This window comes from Protopterus annectens, chromosome 3.part0 (genome assembly GCF_019279795.1).
Source record: "Protopterus annectens isolate FY-2018-M chromosome 3.part0, PAN1.0, whole genome shotgun sequence".
Lineage (NCBI taxonomy): Eukaryota > Metazoa > Chordata > Ceratodontiformes > Protopteridae > Protopterus > Protopterus annectens.
This window is the reverse complement of record NC_056731.1, coordinates 1692032485-1692058479: the sequence shown is the minus strand read 5'-3', so window position 1 is coordinate 1692058479 and position 25995 is coordinate 1692032485. Positions and strand designations below refer to the sequence as shown.

The 25995-nt window shown below is 43.9% G+C and overlaps 1 protein-coding gene across 1 annotated transcript in view; it reads right to left on the bottom strand.

Moving 5' to 3' along the window:
* EIF3E (eukaryotic translation initiation factor 3 subunit E) overlaps nt 1–25995 on the bottom strand; it is a gene marked incomplete in the record, with an annotated part of 1040336 nt that overhangs the window by 70093 nt on the left and 944248 nt on the right. The window contains 2 exon segments of the mRNA XM_044065734.1: nt 821–955; nt 8623–8725. Coding sequence (XP_043921669.1) covers nt 821–955; nt 8623–8725 — 238 coding nt within the window.

Sequence of the window (25995 nt, the reverse complement as noted above, 5' to 3'; positions counted from 1 at the left end):
ATCTCCCTGCACAATGTTGAACCCAAATGCTCGAATTACACTACCCTTCCGCTGTAGTGTAGTTGATACATTTTGGTTCAACATTCTGCCAACTTGAAAACTGCAAGTCGACCACATGCCGGTCGGCTGATGCATTTTTAAGGTTTTCAGTGTAAACCACTTACAGACGTTTATGTATTATATGTATGACTGCTCTGTATTTTATGTTTTTGTTTGCCTACATTTTTGTCTGTGTTTTCTCTCTCTCAATGCACTCTGACTGGATCTAATTTTACCCTATCTGCATTCAGTCTTACCATTATGTTCTGAATTTTGCTCTGATCTGATTTTGTATATACTGTTGACTGAAAGACCTTGATGTATTTTTTGCTCTAACCTCCAACTTGTGACTGAAAAAGGGGAAATAGACCCTGATGTATTTTTTTGCTCTGACCTGTACTCACAACTAAAGAGAGTAAACAGACCAGTCCACTTACCTCATGAACAAATAGTAAATAAACATTTTTCACTCTGGTTTATATACAAAACATTTTAAAATGGAAGAAAAAAGTGCTATATTAGGAAGAAATGATCTTCTGCCCAATACAGTATAACCTTCCTGCGACCTCTCATAGGTTTGACTGTTAACAATCTACAGGTCCAATAGCCATTTTAAGACTAGCCAAGCTTAACCCAAAACAAAAACTGGTAAGCAGGCCAGACACACATTACATGGTCTACTGGTACACTTTTTCCTAGCCTAGTTTGCACATTTTCAGTTTCAAGTCCAAATAACAGTGATTAAAAATGTATGAGACATGTCTAGGATTTGATTGTTTACCTCAGTCCTGGTGTTCTGGCTTAATTTTTTCTCAATATTCATCGCCAACATTTGACTGCGGAAAGATAAATTCTTTGTCTTTTCAATTACTTGTTGATATGGAGAAACAGCATTGTTGCCCATGACGACATGTCCCTGCAAGGAAAAACAAGAGAATTCACTTAATTCACAAAACAGGTATTAAAGAACCTAGAATGTTGCTCCCTGTCTAAAAACTCCAACAAATTCAGCAGTACAGTGAATTTCTTAAAGAAGAAAAAGTTTCTGCTTTTGGAACCTGAACCAAGAGTTTAGCTAATAAACAAAAATTACTGGTCAATGCAATTAACATTTTTATTTAACATCCTGCTGCATTATATTTGCATTCACTGCTTTCTGTGGAAATGTTTAAATAACTGCAAGAATAATGAGCTAACAGCACAAGAACTGCTGTAATCAAATTAAATTAAAATAAAAATCAGCATCAAGGTATGTTCTTAACAGGTTACATTGTGTATTACTTAAAGCTTGCATCAGAGTGCTGTGTCCCCTTCTCTCCCATACAAGGTGTAGTTGAGAGAAATCATAGCTTTCAGTGGAATAAACCTTCCATACAGACTTAATGAGTAGCAGTTCCTCACACATGAAACAGTAACAAGTTTTTCAGTATCAACCAATTTAATGCTGTCAGAGGCTCCTTTCTGGAAGTCAGCTTGGTTTAGTTCCTAATGGTACCAGGCCTGCATAATAAGCAGATGGAAAGTGGATAACAGCAACTCTTTTCCATTTTTCAGTATTAGATTTATCCAATTTGATTTCAAAGGAGGGGTGCTGACAATCAACTTGGACCTCTGCTGTCCTCCTGGGAATAATGCAGAAATTAATTTTTAGAAGTATACTTAAGAGGAGAAGGTAAACAGTCTGACTGCCTTTTGTATAATGATTTCATGTGATTTGAAATTTAACTCACTTAAAATGGTTAACAGAGTCACAAAAAAGTATTTTGTTTAACACAAATGTGCTTATGTTATCCATTAAACATCTACTGTTCCTTTCAGTCAACCTGACTTTTTATTTATAATTTAAACCTACAGTCAGAATACATAGATCATTTCTTTGTCCACCTCAGTCATTTCTAAGACTATACTAACATGAACATCCAAGACATTTTTGGATCTCTTTCCTGACACAGTTAGGGAATCGTCAACCCTTGAGGCCTTCAAAAAAGTACAGTTGTGTACACTTACCATAAATATAGATGTTCGAGTGTATTCACTCTTGCAGTCATTACATATGGGTAATCTGCTGGCAGGTTGCCCTCAGTCGGCCTGATTAACAAAGTCTTGGGTCATGTGTCGGTTGCTGTCACTTCTTCCATGACTTGAGGTCGTCAGGGGTATAAAACATGCAGCCGATGCCATTACATCAGTTTTTCTTGCCCCAGATGTCAGGTGCCCCCCCAAATGGGGAGCAAAAAAAAAGAAATATATATATATATATATATATATATATATATATATATCCAAATAAAATAAAACACAAAAAATATACTTCCAAACAAAAGCAAATACACCAACAAGGCTTTTAAGCATAGTAAAAGAAAGTAGAGGTATGGTAAGAGAAAAACAGGGGGCTGGAGGGTGGGTAACCAGGACTGCAACAGTGAATACACTCGAACATCTACATTTACGGTAAGTGTACACAACTGTACTATGTTCTTCGTGTTTCACTGTTTCAGTCATTACATTTGGGTAGATTCCCAAAGCTAAGGTTGGGAGGATGGATTTATACAGCATTAGGACCAGCTATAAGGCCCTGCAGGACAGCAGTGGCAAAGCCAGCTCTGGACTTAGAGAAGAAAGGTAAGTGGTAATGCCTGGTGAACGTATGAACTGAGCTCCAGGTAGCAGCTTCCAGAATGTCTCTGGTAGGAACATCTCTGAGAAAGGCAGTAGAAGTAGATGCACCCCTGGTGGAATGAGATCTGATCCCCTGGGGGATAGTTTTACCATGGTGCATATAGCAAAAACAAATACAATGGCTTATCCATTTGGAAATAGTCTGCTTTGAAATAGCCTTTCCCTCTGCTCCTGCAGCAAATGCCACCAGTAGTTGTTCAGATTTTCTTAGAGATTTTGTCCTGTTTAAGTAAAATCTAAGTTGTCTGTGTACATCCAAGGAATGCAGAATTTGCTCCCCCTTGTTCTGTGGATTGGGAAAGAAAGTTGGCAAATGAATGGTCTGATTAAGAGCCACACTGGATACAACTTTAGGCATGAAGGATGGATTGGTCCTGAGAGACACCCTGTACGCATGAAAAATAATGAAAGGCTCCACTGCCATAAGAGCCTGTAATTCAGAAATCCTTCTAGCTGAAGTGACTGCTAAAAGGAAAGCTGTTTTCCAGGAGAGAAATTTTAAGTCTGCAGTAGAATCTGTCTCGAAAGGAGGGAGAGTAAGTTTTCCAATAAAAAACTGAGGTCCCAGGCAGGGACTGGAGCTCTCCTGGGTGGTCTTAAGTTTTTGGCCCCTCTGAGACACTGCTTTAGCAGAGGATGAGAGAAGAGGGGAGGTTCTGTGTTGTAATGAGCTGAAATGGCAGAAGCATGGATTTTTATGGAAGAAAAGGACAGGCCCTTGTGAAGCATTTCAGTTACGTATTGTAAAATCTGAGGAATATTGGGCGCTGCTGTGCTTATTCCTCGTGAATGGTTCCAGGCACAGAATCTTTTCCATTTGTCAGCAAAAGATTTTCTAGTACTAGGCCTTCTCGCCTCCAAACTGACATCCATCATAGGTTTGCCGAGGGATGCTAAAGGTGAATTTAGGCGATTAGCCACGCTACAAGATTCAAAGTTTGAAGCTGAGTGTGCAGAATTTGGTTGTTCTGCTGAGACAGTAAGTAAGGGGTCTGAGGCAGGTGCCACGGTGGACGGTGTGACACATTGCGCAGGAGTGGGTACCAGTGTTGGCGAAGCCAGTCTGGAGCAATCAGAATCATTTTTGGTTTGTCCTGTTTGACTTTTAGTAGAACTTTGGAGAGTAGAGGCAGAGGGGGAAAAGCATAGACTGATAGTTTTTTTTCCCAGCTGAATGATAGAGCATCCACTTTCCAAGCTTTTTTGTGATAAGTTCTTGTGCAGAATTTGTCCAACTGATAGTTCTGGGGTGAGGCAAAAAGCTCTATGTCTGGAACTCCTGCATTTGCGTGTCAACATGTTGAAAATCTGTGGTTCCAGTTTCCATTCATGTGGGTCCATGAGATTTCTGCTTAGTTTGTCTGCCAGTGTATTCAGCTTTCCTGGCAGGTATTGAGCTTGTAGTTGTATTTGGTAGGTCAAGGCAGTGTTCCACAATGCCATGGCTAGTCTGCATAGGGGGTAGGAATGTGTACCCCCTGCTTGTTTATGTACCACATAACTGTGGTGTTGTCTGTCTTTATTATGAATTGTCCTGGATGAAGGTAGTCCTTGAAGGCTGTCAGTGCATTCTGTACAGCTAGCATATCTCTTTCTGACTGATATGAAGGTGCATTTGATTTTGGCTCCATTTGCCCTGAATGCACTTCCCTGCCAGATGAGCCCCCCACGCACAGTCTGATGCATCTATAGTTAGGGTTTGGGTGGCAGGGGGTGAAGTGAATGGCAGCCCCTTGTTTTGGTGGCAGGCCTCTGCCCACCATAGGAACTCTAGTTTCAGGCAAGGTATGATAGGGATCATTGTTTACAGACTGTGACAATGTTGACTCCATAAACTTTTTAAGTACCACTGAAGTTTCCTCATATGCAGTCTTGTATATGGAATTAGAAGAATGCAGGAGGCCATGAACCCCAAGGCTTGCAGAATTTGTTTTGCAGACAGCAGGGTTTTTGTGGCCACCTGTTTGAAGCAAGTCACCAATTGAATTTGCTTTTCTGGCGTTAGGTAAACCATCTGGGCAGTTGTAATCAAGCTTGCACCCAGGAATGTAATTTTTTGAGAGGGTACCAGTTCTGATTTCTTTTCATTTATTGTGTACCCTAGACAAGTTAGAACCCTTTTTACAAATGCCAGATGCTTTAGAAGAATGTCCTTGTTTTCTGCCTGAATTAGACAATCGTCCAGGTATGGACATATTTGAATATTTCTTTGCCTGCAAAATGCAATTACTGTAGCCAGGCACTTTGTGAAGACCCTGGGTGGAGTAGATAAGCCAAAGGGCAGTGCGGAGAACTGGTAATGGAAAGAGCCTGCTTTGAAGCAGAGGTATCTTCTGTAAGATTCCCTGATCGGGATATGCAGGTAAGCCTCTTAAGTCTAGAGTTACCAACCAGGCATCTTTGCCTAGCATAGGAAGTAACTGTTGAAGAGTCAGCATCTTGAATTTTGGAATGTCCAGAAATGTGTTTAGAGTAGATAAGTCCAGAATTGGACACCATGATTTGTCTTTCCTAGGTACCAGGAAAAGTCTTGAATAGAAACCTTGTCCCTTTTCCTCTTCTGGTACTGTTTGAATAACGCCCATGTTCATGAGGGACAGAACTTGTTTCTGGGCCTCTACCCACTGATTTGGGGGCAGGTCTGGACATTCGTTTGGGATTGGCAACGTGTGGAAATGAAATCTGTATCCCTGGGATACTATATTTAAAACCATTTGTCATGGGTTATAAGTTGTCAGTTTCTTGCATGAAGTGCCAGCTTTCCCCCCAAAGGGGCTGCTAACAGAAAAGTCCTTGGTGACTGCAGAGGGAAGTCACTGAGACTGTTTACCATAGGGAGGTGCCTTGTTGGTTCCAGATTTGGAGGTGGAGGCACCCCATTGTTTTGTTCTAAAAGTCCCTTGTGACTGAAACCTGGAGCCTTTGGAATGTCTGGGTTTGACTTGAGTGGCTCTCGAAGGAACTGGAAAGGACCAGTTCTTAGTAGGCCAGTGCCTACTAAATCTTGGCGGTTGCACTTGTAAGAAATCTTTCACAGTTTGCATAGATTTAGCTTTATCTTCCATCTTTTTTAAAACTTCTTCAGCCATATTACCAAAATGACGGTCCTGTTGTAAAGGAGCATCCAACAATTTTGCTTTAACATGATCAGGCAGAGTTTGCTCTTTGAGCCAAGCATGTCTTCTTAACACAGACCCAGTTACAGCAGCCCTGCAGGAGGCCTCTAAGGAATCAAAACCACATTGCAAAGTATGCTTTCCAACTTGTTCAGCTGAATGCAATAAATCCTGTAAATCTTTATTTTCCACAGTCAGAAATTAACATCATTTTCTCTTTAAGCAGTCCCATAATATGCTGTTGATATTTAAGCATATGAAATTGACAGTTTAAAGCCCTGATTGCCAAGGTTGCAGAAGTGTAAACCTTCTTACCCCATCTATCCAGCGCCCTGGAATCTCTATCAGAAAAGATAGGATTTTTAGCAGTAGAGGCTTAATGCCCTTGGGACCCTGAGAAATGGTTTCAGTATCTGCAATAGGATTTTTGAAAAGGAAATTGTGGGAGTCAGGAACCCTATAATATCTGCCTGGCTTACAAGGAGCCAGAGGCAGAGAATCAGGAGCCATACAAGATTCTAAAAACACATAATCAACAATGTCAAGAACAGGAGGTATAGCCAAAGGCCCATGCTGAGGAAGAAGAAGAAAATCCCCAAGTTTCTTTTTAGATTCAGAGAAATCCTCAGGGGGAAAAGCAGAAGGAATGGAATCTTCTGCATCAGAGTCCTCATAAGTAGGTATAGACAAATCCTGTTCATTAGAAGAGTCAGAAGAAATAGAATCTTGTTCAGAAGATTCATAATCAATGTCTTGCCTAGGCCTCTTAGGAGGGGGTTGGCTACCCCTGATCAGAGTAATTAAATCTTCAGCCATTTTGATCATTTGTTTTTAGGCATAGGGGCCTGCACATGTGGCCCAGGCGTCTTTTTTTAGACAAAGATTTAGATTTTGACCTTAGTTTTGAAGATGGCATCAGTCTAATATACAAATCTGTAGGCCTGAAAACACCCTCAGAAGCCGGTGCCTGCACAGCGGCTCCGGACCCATCTAAGGTAGAGACATTTGCGGGTTCCATAACTGAAGCATCTTGCGGCATACCGGACTCCGAATGGGTCTCAGTACAGGCCTGCGAATCAGAAGAAGCGGGTATCAGGGGCTGCGAAAGCACCACACTGAGTACCAGCGAAATGGCGACTGGCTTAAGAGAAGTTTCGTTGTCAGTTTTGGTCCTTGACTGTCTCTCTCTGTCTTTTTCTTTGCGTTTTTTAGGTATTCCGGTAGTCGGATTGCTAACAGACGACATTTCTGGATAATTAAATCATGAGCCAAAATATTTAAAAACAAAAACATACAGACGTTTAATGGTGTGTTGATTAAATTTAGCACAAAACCAACAGCAAGGTACGCTGTGGTCATGGCCTAGGCAAAGAATACAGTACAAATGAAAATCCTTATGAGGTATTTGCTTCCCACAAGTAATGCAATTATTAACTTTTACTGACATCGGTAAGGAGCAAGAAAAAGTTTCCCCACCGGGGTACTTAGCTTTTAGTTGAAGACTTCGGTTCTGAAATTCGAAAACGAAAATTTCAGGAGTTGGCCAACCGGCACTTGCGAACTGCTTCGGCTTCAAGCACCGTGTGGCAAGAAAGACTGATGTAATGGCGTCGGCTGTATGTTTTATACCCCTGACGACCTGACATCACGGAAGAAGGAACAGCAACCAACGCAGGACCCAAGACTTTGTTAATCAGGCGACTGAGGGCAACTTGCCAGCAGATTACCCAAATGTAATGACTGCAACAGTGAAACACGAAGAACATCTCACAAATTACTTTTGAAAGGACAGATACTTGTAAATGCCAAAGTAATGCTTATCAAACAAGTACTATTTGGAGAGTCCTAGATGTGCTAGATCATAGACAGAAAACCTTTTACTGATGCAAGTGAGAAAAAAATCAAGACTTGTGCTCTTGCAAGATACTTAAAAAAAGACAAATGGAATGTATGGGATATGTACGGGATACCTGGATAAGCATACATATATTAAACATATAAGTCATTAATTACAGAAATATATATGTTCCAAGTTTGCATGAAACTGTCAAGTGAGTTTCAAAATACTGAAACTTCGATCAACCGAATGGAACCCATATATATATATATATATATATATATATATATATATATATATATATATATATATATATATCACACACACACACACACACACACATATATATATATATATATATATATATATAGATAGATATATGTATATAGGTTTACTATCAAAATTTCGAATCGTACTCCGTCGACTGTACTATCTCGAACATGGAAGTTCGAAAACGGTAATATCTATGTCAAAAAACAATCTAGGAATGGGTTTTAACATGGGTCGAGGTAAGGGAAATGTTTGTAGTTCAGAATAATACTGAACACCTACCTCGACCCATGTTAAAACCCGTTCCTAGACTGTTTTGTTTTTTTGACATCAATATTACAGTTTTCGAACTTCCGTGTTCGATGATAGTACAGTCGACGGAATACGGTTCGAAATTTTGATAGTAAACCTATATATATATATATATATATATATATATATATCTATAGGTCTACTGCGGGTATTTCTCCCTCTATTTACTTCTCTGGTATCCATTTACTGTGATCAAGTTGTGACTGGAAAAGGACAGTAGTGACCTTGTACTCCAATCTGAATATAAATATCTGACACAATTGCTCTCCAAAAAAGGGACAGGAATGTAGGCTGGTACTGGAAGTAAGCACAGACCTAAAAGAAATTTAAGTTAAAAAAAATTCCGCAGGAACTCAAAGCAAAAAATACCAGCTTGGAATCAATTTTGGCATCCAGTCTTGCATTACGAATTAAGTTCACAATCCATTTTTCAGCTTCTTCAGGAGTCATATTTAACTTTTCGGCAAGCATTCTGAAATAATAAAGAAATATTTTGTATGACAACTAAACACTGTGAGCAATAAGTTCACAAACGCCTGCACAAAATTAGAAGAAACAGTACAAGTCTGGCCCATTTCACAAGAAAAGTAGCATATACAATATAGAAAAGTGTTAGCACTGCAACAGTAATTAAGGATAAGGGATGCGCATGCTATGTTACACTTCAAGCAAAACACAAACACAAATATGAAGTACAACATATTTAAAAAAAAAAAATTCCAAAAGCTGCTATTCCATGTATGAAATAATCACCACAGTACTAAAACATTTACTAATTCATAGATATTCCAAGGCAAACGAGTCTTTTGACCATTTTATGTCTTGCCACTACCCTCTTTCAGGCCAAACCCTCCTGTCTCCAGGCAGGACATACCAATCAATCCTGGAATAAATTTGTGGATACTCATTCAGTTATCTAACTTTATGTCTAAAGAGAGAGTGAGTCGCACTACTGAAACATGTGGAAAGTTTATATCAGAGGTTATCAACTGATGATTTCAGTCCCTGGTTCTACTACTGGTGCAGATACTGGATTTCCAGAGAAAATGGAATCTGGGATAATTGGGTCTGCAGTAGCGTTGTCGCCTCACAGACATTGCCCGTTCGATTCTCAGAGCGCCTTGTGTGTGGCGACATGCGTGAATGGGCGTTCCTTCACTGAAGGTTGTGCGTTAGGCCCGGCAAGCCAGTACGTAAAAATCTACTGCCAATCATTAGCGGACTGGAGTTCCGCTGTGGCGACCCCTAACCGGGAAAAGCCGAAAGACACAAACAATGGAGAAGTAAACAAAACAGATACCGCCCTCTCAAAAGTCTCCAAGATACTGAATAATGGGACAGAGCTTCCAATGTCTCTTGGTAGCTCAAAAGCAGTTTCAGTACTGGAAATTATTGAAGCACCTGGTGTAAGAAATGAACAGGCAGCTGGACAGCTGGGTTCAAAGCTACCTCTGTAACAATCTTTAGCATGATGGAAGGTTTAGTATGCAGGATTAGCTTGCTTCCATGAAACTGCAGGAAGGACTCCTTGCACATCAGGACTTGTAGTTCAAAGACCCTTCTTCTAGAGGTGACAGATATTGGAACAGGGAAGGAATTTCAAAGGTGCATAAAAGTACAGTTGTGTACACTTGACATAAATGTTCGAATGTATTTACTGTAGCAGTCAACACTTGGGTTATCTGCCTGCAGGTAGCCCTCAGTTGGCCCAAATACCAGAGTCTTAGGATTTCTGCGTCGGATGCTGTCACTTCTTCCATATCATCAGGTCGTCAGGGGTATAAAACAGGCAGCTGACGCCATTACATCAGTTTTTCTTGTCCAAATGTCAGGAGCCCCCAAATAGGAAGTTAGTATACAGTGGGGAACACCACCAGTAAAAAGTAAATACCAATGCCATTAGGAATGGCCACAGAGAGGAGAGGTAGAAAGACAGAGAAAGCCAGGGGGCTGGAGGGAAACCAGGACTGCAACAGTGAATACACTCGAACATCTACATTTATGGTAAGTGTACCCAACTGTACTATGTTCTTCGTGTTTCACTGTTGCAGTCATCCACTTGGGTTGATTCCCAAAGATGAGGAAGGGTGGAGGCAGTCAAGAAGTGTTAGGGCTGGCTAGTAGGCCTTGCAAGACTGCTGTAGCAAACCCAGCTCTGGATTTAGAAAACAATTGGTAAATGGTAATGCTTGGTGAAGGTGTATACAGAACTCCAGGTTGCAGCTTCCAGAATGCCCCTGGTAGGGACTCCCCTGTGAAATGCTGTAGAGGTGGAAGTAGCCCTAGTAGAATGCGGTCTGATCCCTTGTGGGGTAGATTTTCCATGGTGCTTCTAGCAGAAATGGATGCAGTGTGCTACCCATTTGGAAACAGTTGCTTTGAAATGGCCTTACCCTCTGTCCCTGTAGCAAAGCTGACTAGCAACTGGTCAGATTTTCTGAAAGGTTTAGTCCTGTCAAGACAGAATCTGAGCTGTCTGTGCACATCCAAGGAGTGCAGGATCCTTTCCCCTTTATTCTGAGGGTTAGGGAAAGAAGGTTGGCAAATGGATGGATTGGTTTAGAGCCACACTGGACCCCACCTTAGGCATAAAGGACGGGTTAGTCCTGAGGGAAACCCTGTCAGCATGGAAAAGGGTTCCACAGCCATTAGTGCCTGCAACTCAGACACTCTTCTTGCTGAAGTTAGAGCTAAAAGCAGGGCTGTTTTCCAAGAGAGGAATTTTAACTCTGCTGAAGCTGCAGGTTCAAAAGGGGGAAGCATGAGCTTTTCCAGTACAAAGTTAAGGTCCCAGGCAGAGATGGGTGCTCTCCTAGGGGGCCTTAAGTTGTTAGCCCCTTTCAGGAACTGTCTGATGAGAGGATGAGAAAACAGAGGTGGCTCAGTATTATAATGAGCTGAGTTGGCAGAGGCATGAATCTTAATGGAGGAGAAGGATAGGCCTCTGTGGAGTAACTCTGCTAGGTAATCCAGGATTAGAGGTAAGGAGGGCACTGCTGTGTCCTTCCCTTGAGACAGATTCGAAGAACAATATATTTTCCACTTTTCAGCATAGGATTTCTTAGTACTGGGCCTTCTGTCTTCAAGAATGACGTCCAGCACCTGTTTGCTGAGGGTTGCTGTAGGCTGCAAGGTTTAGGGATTGCAATTGTGGATGCAAAATCTGTCCCTCCTGCTGAGACAGCAGGCAAAGGTGCCTGGGTGGCACTGTTGTCAGACTGCGAGTGGGTACCAGTGCTGGCATGGCCAGTCTGGGGCAATAAGAATTGCCATTGGCCTGTCCTGATTTATCTTGAGTAGTATTTATGAGAGGAAGGGCAGAGGGGGAAAGGCAGAAATTGAGAGGTTTTCCCATTGAAAGGATAGGGCATCCACCTTACAGGCCCTGCTGTGAGGGTTCCTGGTGCAGAATTTACTCAATTGATGGTTCTCGGGGGAGGCAAAAAGGTCCACCTCCGGTGTCCCACACCTCTGGATCAGAAGGTTGAAGGTGTTGGGCTCCAATTTCTACTCGTGTGGGTCTAGGAGATTACTGCTCAAGTCGTCTGCCAGTGAATTTTGTTTGCCTGGCAGGAACTGAGCTTGTAGATGCACTTGGTTGCTCAAGGCTGTGTTCCACAGGGCCATGGCTAACTTGCAGAGTGGGTATGAATGGGTTACCCCCTGCTTGTTTATGTACCACATAACCGTGGTGCTGTCTGTTTTTATAAGCAGTTGTCCTGGAAGGATTAGGTATTTGAAGGCTGTCAGAGCATTCTGTACAGCTAGCATCTCTTTTTGATTGATGTGCAGGATAATCTGGGCTGGGATCCAGTGGCCCTGAATGCACTTGCCTGCCATGTCAGCCCCCATGCATAATCTGATGTGTCTGTTGTCAGGGTTTGGGCGGCGAGGGGTGGAGTGAAAAGCAGGCCCTTGTTGTGGTTGCATGCTTCTGCCCACCATAGGAACTCTGCTCTTAGACAATGTATTATTGAAATGACTGTTTCCAGGTCCTGAGAATGCTGGCACCAAAGACTTAAGTACCCATTGAAGTTTTCTCATATGCAGCCTTGCATATGGAATTGACAGAATACATGAGGCCATGAACCCTAGGGCTTGCAGTATTTTCCTTGCAGATAGCTGGGTTCTGGTGGCCATTTGTATGAAATAGTTTGTCAGATAGACCTGTTTTTCTGAAGTGAGAAATGCCATCTGGGAAGTTGTGTCCAAGCTTGCTCCCAGGAATACAATCTTTTGACTGGGCACCAGTTGTAATTTCTTTTCATTGGTGGTGTACCCCAATGAAGTGAGAAGGCTTTTTACAAATGCCAGGTGCTGAAGTAGCAATTCCTGACTGTCCGCCTGAATCAGGCAGTCGTCCAAGTATGGGAAAACTTGGATATTTCTCTGCCTGCGGTATGCAATGGCTGGAGCCAGGCACTTTGTGAATACTCTGGGCATAGTAGATAAGCCAAAGGGAAATGCAGAGAACTGATAGTGCATAGAGCCTGCCCTGAAGCGTAGACATTTTCTGCATGACTCCCTTACGGGGATGTGCAGATAAGCTGTGCATAGAGCCTGCCCTGAAGCGTAGACATTTTCTGCATGACTCCCTTACGGGGATGTGCAGATAAGCTTCTTTTAAGTCTAGAGTGACTAACCAGGCATCCTTGGTAGCATGGAAGAAGCTGTTGCAGGGTAAGCATCTTGAATTTTGGAACCACTAGAAAGGTGAGTTGATAGGTCCAGGATTGGGCACCAAGAGCCCTCTTTTCTGGGCACCAGGAAAAGTCTGGAGTAGAAACCCTGCCCCCTCTGTTCTAATGGAACAGGTTGAATAGCTCTGATACTGAGCAGTGAAAGTTCTTGCTTTTGAGCCTCTGCCCACTGGTTCGTAGGAAGGTCTGGAAACATGCTTGGGATTGGCAGTGTATGGAAGTAGAATCTGTACCCCTGGGATACAATGTTTAGGACCCATCTGTCCTGAGTAATGGACATCCAGTTTTTTTTTGCATGAAGGGCACGTTTTCCTCCTAGGGGCACAAGTAATTCAGCAGGGCTGGGAAGGATAACTGAAGTCATTGTGAACTTTTTCCATAAGGGGGTGGCTTACCACTCCCTGTTTTTGAGGTGGGGGCACTCCATTGTTTAGATCGCTGCATACCCTGAGACTGTAGTCTGGCTGGCCTGCTTCCCCTCGGTTTGGTCTGAGAAGGCCTGGAAGGGGCTGGAAAGGACCAGTTTTTAGAAGGCCAATGCCTACTGAATCTAGGTGATTGCACCTGTAAGAATTCTTTAACAGTTTACATAGATTTTGCTTTTTCTTCCATCTTTTTAAGAAACTCTTCTGCTTTGGTGTCGAATAAACAGTCCTTATTTAAAGGAACGTCTAGTAATTTGGATTTGACATGATCTGGCAAGGTTTGTTCCTTCAGCCAAGCATGCCTTCTCAGTAAAGGCCCAGGACTGCAGCCCTGCAAGATGCTTCTAGGGCATCAAAGCCAAACTGCAAAGTAACTAACTTGGTTTGTAGAATGCATTAGCTCTAAGTCTTTATTTTCTGCACAATCTGGAAGCAACACCATTTTTTGTTTAATTAGTTCCATAATATGCTGCTGGTACTTCAACATGTGAAACTGGCAATTCAATGCCCTGATGGCAAGAGTTGCAGAGGTATATACCTTCTTATCCCATCTGTCTAAAGCTCTGGAATCCCTGTCTGAAGGTGTAGGATTTTTGGCTGCAGTAGCCTTAATACCTTTAGGTCCCTGGGAAATGGTCTCTGGATCCGCAGTAGGATTCTTGAAGATAAATTTGTGGGGATCAGGTACTCTGTAGTACCCATCAGGTTTTCTAGGGGCCGGGGGTAAAGTATCTGGAGTAAGACTGGATTCCATAAAAACATCAACTACAACATCCAGGAAAGAGGGTATAGCTAGAGGCCTGTGCTGAGGCAACTCTAAAATTTCTCTGAGTCTCTTTTTGGTCTGAGGGTAGTCTTGGCATTCCCAGTGGAAATTCTCTCAAAGTACGCAAAGTTTCACCAAAAGAAAAATCCTCTGGAGGGAAGGCAGATGGGATGGATTCTTCTGCATCTGAATCCTCATAGGTTGATAAGAGAATGTCCTGATAATCAGAAGGGTCAGAGTAATCGGTCTCCTGGTCTGTAGAATCAGAATGAAACTCAATTCTTTCTCTCTTAGCAGGGGAAGGCTGGCTTCCCCTAATCAGTGTAATAAGGTCTTCAGCCATTCTAAGCATTTGCGTTTGTAGCATGGGAGCTAGAGCATGCACTTTGGTCGTCGGTTTTCGAGGAGTAGTGCGTACTCTAGGGCCTCAGAAACTTGGTAGTTTTAGTTAAAAATGAAGTCATCGGTTTAATTCGAACATTGGTAGGTCAGAATACACCCTCAGAAGCTGGTACTTGCACAGCGGCTCTGGACCCATCCAAGGTAGTGACATCCACAGGCTCCATAGTCAAAGAAGCATCTCAGGGCACACCGGACTCCGAATGGGATGCATGAATTCCCCTTCCCTCTGGGTTAGTAGGTTTGGAATCTGAGGATGATGCCATGGAGGCAGCAGGGACAGGCTGTGCAGCAAGGTGTACCAGTGCTGTTGGGGCCAGTCTGGAGCTATAATAATGGTCCTTGGTTTTTCCTCCCTTATTTTGAGCAGTACCCTGGGGATAAGAGGAAGGGGAGGAAAGGCATACACCGAGAGGTTGACCCAGGGGAAGGACAGGGCATCCACTTTCCAACCCATGCAGTGATGCTCCCTGGTGCAGAATTTGCTGAGCTGATGGTTGGTGTGGGAGGCAAAGAGGTCGACCTTCAGGATTCCCCATTTCTGAGTTATTAGGGTGAAGGCACTTCTGTTGAGCTGCCACTCGTGTGGATCCAGAAGGTTTCTGCTTAATTGGTCTGCCAGGGAGTTGAAAGAGCCTGGTAGGTATTGTGCTAGCAGTTGTAGCTGCATGGAAGAGGCTGTGAGCCAAAGGGTCATGGCCAGCCTTAGAGGGTAGGAGTGAGTCCCTCCCTGCTTGTTGATGGACCACATTACAGTGGTGTTGTCTGTTTTGATCAGGAGAACTCCTGGAGAGAGAAGGGGTTTGAAAGCTATCACGGCATGCTGCACAGCCATCATCTCTTTTAGACTGATGTGCAGGGGGATTTGCTGTGGGCTCCATTGGCCCTGTATGCACCTGCCGTCCAGGTGTGCCCCCCAAGCGTAGTCTGATGCATCTGTGGTTAAGGTCTGGGCAGGTGGGATGTGGGAAGAAGAGCAGTCCCTTGTTGTGGGAGCATGCTGCTGCCCACCAAAGAAATTATTTTCTGAGGCAAGGAATTATAGGTAGAAGAGTTTCCAGGTCTTGAGAGTGTGGGTACCACTGAAGTTTCCTCACATGTAGTCTGGCATATGGAATGAGGAAAATGCAAGATTCCATGAACCCCAGAGCTTGCAGGATGTTCCTTGCAGAAAGCTGGGGCCTGGTGGCCAGTTGGGAGAAGTAAGCTGATAGGAAAATTTGTTTCTCTAGTGTAAGGTATCCCATCTAGGATGCTGTGTCCAGACTTGCTCCCAGGAAGATTATCCTTTGGTTGGGCATCTGTTTTGATTTATTTTTGTTGATTGTGCACCCTAGGGAGGTTAGTAGGTTCTTTACAAAGGTCAGGTGCTTGAGCAGCTTTTCCTGGCTGTCTGCCTGAATAAGGCAGTCGTCTAAGGATAAATTAGAATATTTCTTTTTCTGCAAAAGGCAATGGCCGGAGCCAGGCATTTTGTGAAAACTCTGGGAGCAGTGGATAAGCCAAAGGAAAGCGCAGAGAACTGAAAGTGTTGAGATCCTGCCCTGAAGTGGAGACATTTTCTGCATGATTCCCTGACAGGAATGAGGAGGTAGGCCTCATTTAGATCCAGAGTGGCTAGCCAGGCATCCTTGGAGAGCATGGGTAGCAGCTGCTGGAGGGTAAGCATTTTAAATTTTGGGATCATCAGGAAGGTGTTTAGAATGGACAGATCGAGGATGGGGTGCCAGGTGCCCTCTTTTCTGGGCACCAAAAAAAATCTGGAGTAGAAGCCTTGGCCTATATTTTCTGCAGGAACGTGCTCTACTGCCCCTCAAAGAGAGCAGGAAATGGATTTACTTTTCAGCCTCTGCCCACTGATTTGGTGGTAGATCTGAGAACCCTTTTGAGGAAGGGTGTGGAAGGAAAATTTGTATCCCTGAGACACAATATTCAGAACCTATTGGTCCTTGGTAATGGTGTCTCAGGTGCTTGAGTGAAAGGAGTTTTCCTCCTAGGGGCAAGTGAAGGTGGGCAGAGGGGAGGTCAGGAGGAGGTGAGTCATTGTGAGTTCTTACCATAAGGGGGTGGCTTAGAACTCCCTGGTTTTGAAGTGGAGGTAGTTCCCTGCTTAGATCTCTGCATTCCCTGAGGCTGCTGTCTGGGGGCTCTGTTTTCATGGGGCCTAGGCTGTGCCTGTTTAATCGGAGCAGGAAAGGACCAGTGCTTGGCGGGACAATGCCTGCTGAATCTAGGGGGCTGGACCTGTAAGAAATCTTTAACTGTTTACATAGATTTTGCTTTTTCTTCCATCTTTTTTAAGACTTCTTCTGACTTGGTGCCAAATAAGTTATCTTTGTGCAAGGGGGCATCCAACAATTTAGATATGACATGGTCTGGCAAGGGTTGTTCCTTAAGCCATGCATGTCTTCTAATGACAGATCCAGTGACTGCTGCCCTGCAAGAATCTTCTAGGACTTCAAAACCACAGTGCAAAGTGTGTTTAGTTACTTGACTTGCAGAATATATCAAGTCTTGTAAATCTTTAGATTCTGCCCAAGCAGGAAAGGTAGACATTTTTTGTTTAAGGAGTTCCAAAGTATGTTGCTGATATTTAAGCATATGGAACTGACAATTTAGTGCCCTGATAGCAAGAGTAGCCGAGGTGTATACTTTGTTACCCCATCTGTCCAATGCTTGAGAATCCCTGTCTGAGAAGGTGGGATTCTTAGCATAGTTTGCTTTAATCCCTTTAGGCCAAATGACCTCAGGGTCAGCTGTAGGATTTTTAAAAAGATATTTATGTGAGACAGGGAAGTACAGCAGAGCTAGTAAGGGAGACGGCTAGAAAGGTGCTTGGTGTGACATCTGGACAGAGGAAGGAGGACAAGGAAACCTGGTGGTGGAATGAGGAAGTACAGGAGAGTATACAGAGAAAGAGGTTGGTGAAGAAGTAGGATTGCCAGAGAGATGAAGAAAGTAGACAGGAGTACAAGGATATGAGGTGCATGGCAAAGAAAGAGGTGGTGAAGGCTAAGGATAAGGCGTATGAAGAGTTGTATGAAAGTTTGGACACTAAGGAGGGAGAAAAGGACCTGTACCAATTGGCTAGACAGAGGGACCAAGCTAGTAAAGATGTGCAGCAGGTATGGATGATGAAGGATAATGAGGGAAATGTACTCACAAGCGAAGAGAGTGTGTTGAGCAGAGGGAAAGACTACTTTGAGGGGCTGATAAATGAAGAGAATGAGAGACAGAGAAGGTTGGATGATGTGTGGATAGTGAATCATGAATTGCAGTGGATTAGCAAGGAGGAAATAAGGATAGCTATGAAGAGGATGAAGAATGGAAAGGCTGTTGGTCCAGATGCCATACATGTGGAAGCATGGAGGTGTTTAGGTGAAATGGCAGCGGAGTGTTTAACTAGATTGTTTAATGAAATCTTGGAAAGTAAGAGGATGCCTGAGGAATGGAGAAAAAGTGTTTTGGTACCGATTTTTAAGAATAAGGGTGATGTGCAGAGCTGTAGTAACTATAGAGGGATTAAATTTATCAGTCACAGCGTGAAGTTATGGGAAAGAGTATTGGAAGCTAGGTTAAGAAGAGAGGTGATAATTAGTGATCAGCAGTATGGTTTCATGCCAGGAAAGAGCACTACAGATGAAATGTTTGCTCTGAGACTGTTGATGGAGAAGTACAGAGAAGGTCAGAAGGAGTTGCATTGTGTTTTTGTAGACTTAGAGAAAGCATATGACAGGGTGCCTAGAGAGGAGTTGTGGTATTGTATGAGGAAGTCAGGAGTGTCAGAGAAGTATGTAAGAGTGGTACCGGATATGTATGAGGGTATTGTGACAGCGGTGAGGTTTGCAGTGGGAGTGACGGATGCATTTAAGGTGGAGGTGGGATTACATCAAGGATCAGCTCTAAGCCCTTTCTTATTTGCAATGGTGATGGACAGGTTGACAGACGAGATCAGACAGGAGTCCCCGTGAGTCCCCGTGGACTATGATGTTTGCAGATGACATTGTGATCTGTATTGAGAGAGTAGGGAACAGGTGGAGGAGACCCAGGAGAGGTAAATATATGCTCTAGAGAGAAGAGGAATGAAGGTCAGCAGGACTAAGACAGAATATATGTGTGTGAATGAGAGGGAGGGTAGAGGAATGGTGAGGATGCAGGGAGTAGAGATGGCGAAGGTGGATGAATTTAAATACTTGGGATTAGGAGTTCAGAGTAACGGTCAGTGTGGAAGAGAAGTGAAGAAGAGAGCACAGGCAAAATAGAGTGGGCAGAGAAGAGTGTCAGGAGTGATTTGTGACAGACTAGTACCAGTAAGAGTGAAAGGGAAGGTTGACAACAGGGTAGTGAGACCAGCTATGTTATATGGGTTGGAGACGGTGGCATTGACAAAAAGGCAGGAGGCAGAGCTAGACATGGCAGAGTTAAAGATATTAACATTTGCACTGGGTATAACAAGGGTGTACAGGATTAGGAATAAGTATATTAGAGGGTCAGCCCAGGTTGGAAGGTTTGGAGACAAAGCCAGAGAGGCAAGATTACGTTGGTTTGGACATATGCTGAGGAGGGATGCAGAGTATATTTGGAAAAAGATGCGAAGGATGAAGCTGCCAGGTAACAGGAAGGCCTAAGATAAGATTTATGGATGTGGTGAGAGAGGACATGCAGGTGGTTGGTGTGACAGAGAAAGATGCAGAGGACAGGAAGAAATGGAAACAGATGATCTGCTGTGGCGACCCCTAACGGGAGCAGCCGAAAGAAGATTTATGTGAGACAGGGGACTCTGTAGTACCTGTCTGGTTTTCTGGGAGCAGGAGGTACGGCGTCAAGAGTCAAGTTGGATTCAAGGAAAACATCATCCACCACAACCAGGACTGGGGGGATGGTCAAGGGTCTGTGTTGCGGAAAGTCTAGGAATTCCCTGAGTCTCTTTTTAGACTGAGGGTAGTCCTGACTCTCCCACTGGAAATGCTCCCTTAAAGTATGCAAGATTTCACCAAAGGAAAAATCCTCTGGGGGAGAGACTAAATGAATGGAGTCCTCTGCATCAGAATCTTCAAAAGTGGAGAGGGGAGTCATCTGACTCTTGTTCAGACAAAACTACTGGTGACGGATCTCTTTTCCCTTTTGAGTGGGTAGCTTGGCTTCCCCTGATCAGCATGATGAGGTCTTCCGCCATTTTAAGCATTTGAGACTGAGGCAAGGTAGCAGGTGCCTGAGAGTGGGTAGCCCATTTTTTGGGTGTGGTATGAACCCTGGGCCTAAGGAACTTGGTTGTTTTCAAAAGAACGGTAGTCGCGAAAGAAGACACCGGTTTGTGCAGAGATTCAGTACTGCGAAGGACTTCCTCGGACGCTGGTGCCTGCTCAGCGGCTCCAGACCCATCCAAGGTAGAGACGACTGCAGGATCCTTCGATTAAGAGTTTTGAGGCATACCAGACTCCGAAAGGGTCTCGGTAGCAGCCTGCGAATCAACACAAGGGGGCATCAGGGGCTGCAAAAGCACCCGAGTACCGGAGGACTGACGACTAGCTTAACGGAAGTGTTGTCGGTAGGTTTGGACCTCTCTGGTCTGTGTCTGCCTTTATCTTTATGTTTTTTTGCAAGCCATATTGGAAATCGAGGACTGTAAATGAAAATATCTGGCTGCAGTAAGGGCCCAATGATGGAAAGTTCTAGCGTTAAAGCACAGAAGCGACAACGGGGAACGTCGTGATCTGGGCCTAGACAAGTGACGCAGCAAGAGTGGAAGTCTTTGTGTGGTATTTGCTTTCCACAGGCGAGACAATTATTAACTTTTTCTGACATCGGTTAGTGCAAGAAAAAAGGATCCCCAATGGGGTACTTAGCTTTAGAAGACTTCAACTTCAATTCAGAAATTAAAACTCTGGTAGCGGCCGACCAGCACTCGTGCAAAATGCTTTTGTTTTGGGCTCCACGGCATGACTGACTAATGTAATGGTGTCGGCAGCCTTACTTTATACCACTGACGACCTGACGTCAGTCCTCAAGCAACAGATGCAGAAATACCAAGTCTCTGGTATTCAGGCTGGCCGAGGGCTATCCTGGTAGGGATAACCTAAATGTAATGACTGCAACAGTGAAACACGAAGAACATCTTTGGAATTCACTCCCAAATTATACTCAGTGGTTAGTTTTGAATCATAAATTCAACCATTTTAATCCAAAAATATAAAAGCAAATAAATAACATGTTTTCCATTCTCCTGCAGTGAACCTACATTTCACTTTTAAACTATGATGGGATACCGGAGCTACAAAGCTCATCTCTAGATGGAAATCTCCAAAGAAACACAATAACATTTGAATAACATAGTAAATCTGCTGCAACCACAGCTAAGCTGCATTACTTAACCATGGCTTCTTTCTTTAATGGCAGACAGCTACATGGGTATTACACCTCAGGGTAGACGCTAGGATATTGCTAAAGTCTAATGAAATGCACGACTGAGGGTAACTAACGAGGACCTTGGGGGACTGCCTACCAGACACCTCAAGTAGAACTTGAGATAAAAACAAAAAACAGACCCCTGGAACATTGATAGAAAGTACAACTGTAGCAGATGGTCGAAAGATCACTGCTGCAGTAGGCTTAGCTACACAGGTTATATCCTGCCAAGGATATAACAGTTGACCAGCTTCCAAAGTATTAGGACACCTTCCACATGGTGAAACCATTAGGCAGCTCAAGCTGAGCTGCCTAAAAAGACAGGTTTGAGAACTAAGCCTGTTAAAACTTTCATCTCAACTGAGTCAGTATGGCCAATCGCAGATTTTTGCTAGAAATAAAATCATATACACACCCTGACATAACCAAAAAACAAAGAGGATGACAGGAGGGAGAGGCTACTGCAGCTGTGACCATTTTAACATATACTGTCAAGACAAGTTCACTTACACAACTGCTCCATTTGTGACAGTTTTGGCTCCAGGGATGTCAATGAGCGTAGGGCTAAATTAGAATTCTCTGCCTGCTAGAGAAGATGCTTCCTCCTCCACTCGAGCTAGTAAATCAGACAAGAATGATCGGGGTTGAAGAGAGGGTGTTAAGTATCATTAACAAGTCCCCCCCCCCCCCCCCCGCATCTAACTAGCCAGATCCAAAGGTCCAAAGATCTTCTCTGCTCCTCCAGCTGCATCTCTGTACTGGCTTCGGATCAGACTCTTCAGACCTGTGCTCCCTCGCAGCAGAATACCAAGAAGGTTCCTTCCCTGATGCTCAGCATTCCTACTCCTTTCCTGTCAAAAGGGGTTTCCTTAGGCAGGTTCTACTCCCACTTTTTGCCCTCTACTCCTAGCAGGTTGTCCCTGGAGTCATCCCATTCTTGTCCCTGGAACTGACCTCCTCTGGTTTTTGCCTAGTCCTCTGAGCCTTGTACTGGTAGGAGGACCTCCAAGAACTCCTTGATAGCCTCTTCAGCTCAGTTGGTTAGATTGGTCAAAAGTATTACACCCACAGATTTGGCTCGGCTGATGTAGTCCTTCCTGCAGGCTTAGATGCAATTACATTTGAGACCACTGGCCTCAGGTACTCCACCTGAAGCTTCAGCTGGCTTGTTTCCTCCACTAGGCCTTGTAGCTCATCGGTTGTTTTACCACCATCAAACTCTGGTCCTATAGCGTGGCCAACTCCAGTTACCACCCCTACTTTGACGTTCTCTAGTCTGGCAATCTCGGAGTTGACCTTTCAAGGCCAATATTTCCAGGTCAGGTTCAATATTTTGAGCCTCAGAGTAGTCTCTCCCTCTCTGTGCTTCAGAGTTCGATAGTTCAGCTCTGATCTCTGCATCAGGGCAGACAGGAGTGGTGCCAGACGCTGGCATTTCCTTGGGAGTCTTTGTATCCCTGGGGTGCAGACTCTGGGCAGCCAGCTTCATTCTCTACCTACAACACAGCAGAAAGGATGCTTTCTGGACTACAGTATGAGTGGTCGGTCCAACTAACATTACAACCCCTTCTTTGTGCCTATGAACTCACACCAGCGTGCACTGAGACAGCCCATCCTGACCTCAGGACCCCCTTCCTCTTTTACCTCTCTACCGGACTCCCCAATGTGGGAGGGTCCTGGCAGCAGAAAATACCTGGACTCCATAGAGGAATCCCCTCACCAAGGATACTAAACTTGAGGAAGAGGGATACTCAAAATCTCCCTGCAAAGGCGCCTCTTTTGGTGATCCCATAAAGCTGCTTTGCTAGTATGGGAGCTTAGCAGCCAAAGCTTCATCTCCAGAGGGGTCGGCATCTTTGGAGACATTCTGGGTAGACACATCCATGTCCTGGGTGGTTCCCCCTTTGGACACACTAACTTAAGTGTCCTGGAGGGAACCCAATAAGGTGGAGCCTATACCTAAAAAGCCTGATAAGATCTTGGCCCTACCCAAGGATCAATAACATTGGAGTAAGGGTCCTGCTGTTGATGAAATCACGGTGGATGTACATCTTGGAAGAGCGCTCATCAGTCCATCCCTGTAATAGGGAATCCAGGGCACTGGAGCAGATTGAGAAGTGCTCCTATGCATCACCCATCTTTGTGCTGAAGGTGTTAAATTACCTGGCACACTTGACAAAGACTCAATGGGATGCTGTCTGAATTGTCGAGTGGTTAAGGCACATTAGTTCCAGAGTTTCAAAAGACATTGGAGATGCAGTTGTCCATACTACAATCTATTTCCAATGTGTCAATGCACCTGCTTTCCAATGCAGATGATGGCATGTCCTGAGCTTCTGGCACAGGCATTAACATGCATCACCACACTATGATGAGGCTAGGCAACTTTGTGGACTGCTTTAGTAAGCCCTTCATTAATGCCCATTAGATGGCTCCTTGCTTTTTGGGCCATAGACTAAAGACACAGTGACCAGGAGTGAACAAGACAGGAAGATACTGTCTGGCAGACTATGTTTTGCCACACCCCAAAGGACCTGCACTAGGAACCAGAAGGGAAGCAACTGCCTTTTCTTTAGAATAGCACAGCAATCTTTTTAGGATGCTCCTGCAGAGGGTTCGCCCCTCACAGTGGGGGGAGGGAGGGTAACCAGAATGGATGCTGCCCATGTTACAGGGGTGATCTGCAGAACCAGAAGCATTTTCCAAGAGGCCCTTTCAGCGATTCTAAAAAGGCTGCCCAGGTGTCACAAACACTCTGAAGGCAGTCATTTAGTTCTACACACAGAAGCTTGGGAGGCCATCACCTCAGGTGCATGGGTGTTGAGAATTTAATCCGGAGGTTACCCCATTCCCATTTTTATTTCAGCCAAATGAAAATGTCAAACACCTTCCAGACATGCCACCCCACCAAAGAAGGGATGCAGCTACTGATAATCAAAAGCTATTAAACCAAGTTAAACAAGGGGTTCCACCAAACCAATGAGGATCTGGGGTCTATTTCAGGTTCTTTTTGATTCCAGTGAAGAACAAAGACTTTGGCCAATTAAAGAGAGATTTAACTTGCTTAAATTAAAAAAAAAAAAAAAAAAACAAGTTCAGGACTGGTTGTGGTGCAGTCCCATTCTACATCTTTTGAGGAAGGGCGACTGGATGTGCTCAACCAGTCTGAAGGATGTTACCATCATATAAAGAGAGAGAGTTGGACCAGGAGATACCTGCTTCTTGCTGGCAGCCAATCATTACCAGGTCAAGAAGCTGCCCTTCTGTCTCAACACTGCCCTCTGGCCATTTACTAAGTACGTTGCAGTCTGGCTCAGGCTGCAAGGTTTCCAGGACTTTCCTTACCTGGACTGGCTTTTCATCACCTCCATGAGGGCATATTCAATCAGGGCTAGGGATTCTTTACTCCAGCTATGTCTCTCCTTAGCGATCACTTTGAACTATCAAAATTAGCCAGTTCAGATGCTGGAGTTCACAGACTGTCATTTAAACAGAATGTCACAGACTGCAAGACTTCCAAAACACAAACCGACTGCCCTTCATACTCAAGCCAGTCTCGTACCGTCTCATAGAAAACTTCCTGGTTTTGAGGCTTCTATGTCATAGTTTCAGTGAGTTGCTTAAGCCCTGCTGGCAAGTTAACACAAGGATACTGCAGTGGACATTAGTAGCTCAATGGTCCAGCTTAACACATTCCATAAAATTAAGATCCCAAGGAGGACCACTAGATTTCGTTGCAGTCTCTTAAGCAAAACCCCTTTCAAAAAACATTTTAACATGAGAATGCATTAAAAGTGGGAGATCCATGGCAGACTTGTTGAAAAGGCCAAAAATGAACCTTGATGGAGTAGTATGAAAGGCCAACTGATACGAACTCTCACATATACTATAGAATCAGAGAACACACTAGCCCTGAATGCGTGCTGGTAATTTTGGTGGCACCAACTAGAAAATCTCTTCCACTCGTTAATATATGATTTTCTAGTAGCAGACTTTCTTGCCTCCATTAGCATCTACCGCATGTCCTCAGTGAACAGATGCCTGAAAGGAATCAAGACCCTATCTTCCAGGCAGTCAATTAAAGTTGATTGATATCAGGTGAACCAAACACCCTTGCACTGGTGTGAGTAGATCCAGTCTGTAAGGAAGCTTGTGGCAACAGCCCCTGGGCGATTTCCAAATGAAGAGTGAACCACGGTTTCCTAGGTGAGAAAAACAGTCATCACAATGATCCTGATGGATTCCTTCAGAATCTTTAGTAGTACCCTGGATATTAGTGGAAAAGGTGGAAAAGCATACAGGAACATTCTCGCCTCAGGAAAAGAAAAGGCATCGGTCTTCCAGGCTTTCTTGCATGGAGTCCTGGAAAATAGGTCTCTCCCTGATAAACTCCAAACAGATGGATAAAATCTTGGAAGACTCCTTGATTTAGTTTCCATTTATGAGGGTCTACCCTGGTCCTGCTGAGGCTGTCTACATTATTCCAAAGCAAAGTTATGTGGCAATTTGCCTGCAAAGTGACATTGTGCTGTGAAGTTATATCCCAAGGTAACATAGTTGACATGGCTGGTCTGCAAAGGTGGTACAACCTGGCATTTATTATTGCTTGTTAGCCTGATTAAATTGCAACTGTTATTCTAAGCCTTTGGTTGAAGCACTTGGGCTTCAGACTAGTTGTTTTACATTAAGAAGGTTTGTGGTCTGCACTGTTGTGGCAGGAAAGGTAGCTTACATCCTTCTAAGTTGGGAGTTGTTGATTGAAGGCTTAGTGGCTGTTATTCTAAAAGTGTATTTGTTCTGCTTTAAGCACTTGGGCTTCAGGCCAGTTATTTTATATTAAGAAGGTGTGGTCTGCACTCTTGTGGGAGGAGAGGGTAGATTCTGCCCTTCTGACCTGTGAGTTTCTGGTTAAAGGCTTATTGTACCTGCTTATTGGAAAGTACAGTTTTGTACCTACCATAAATGTTGATGTTCGAGTGCTAATACAGCTGCAGTCATAACAGATGGGTTCTCCTGCCGTCAGGCGGGTCCTCGGTTGGCCGAATTC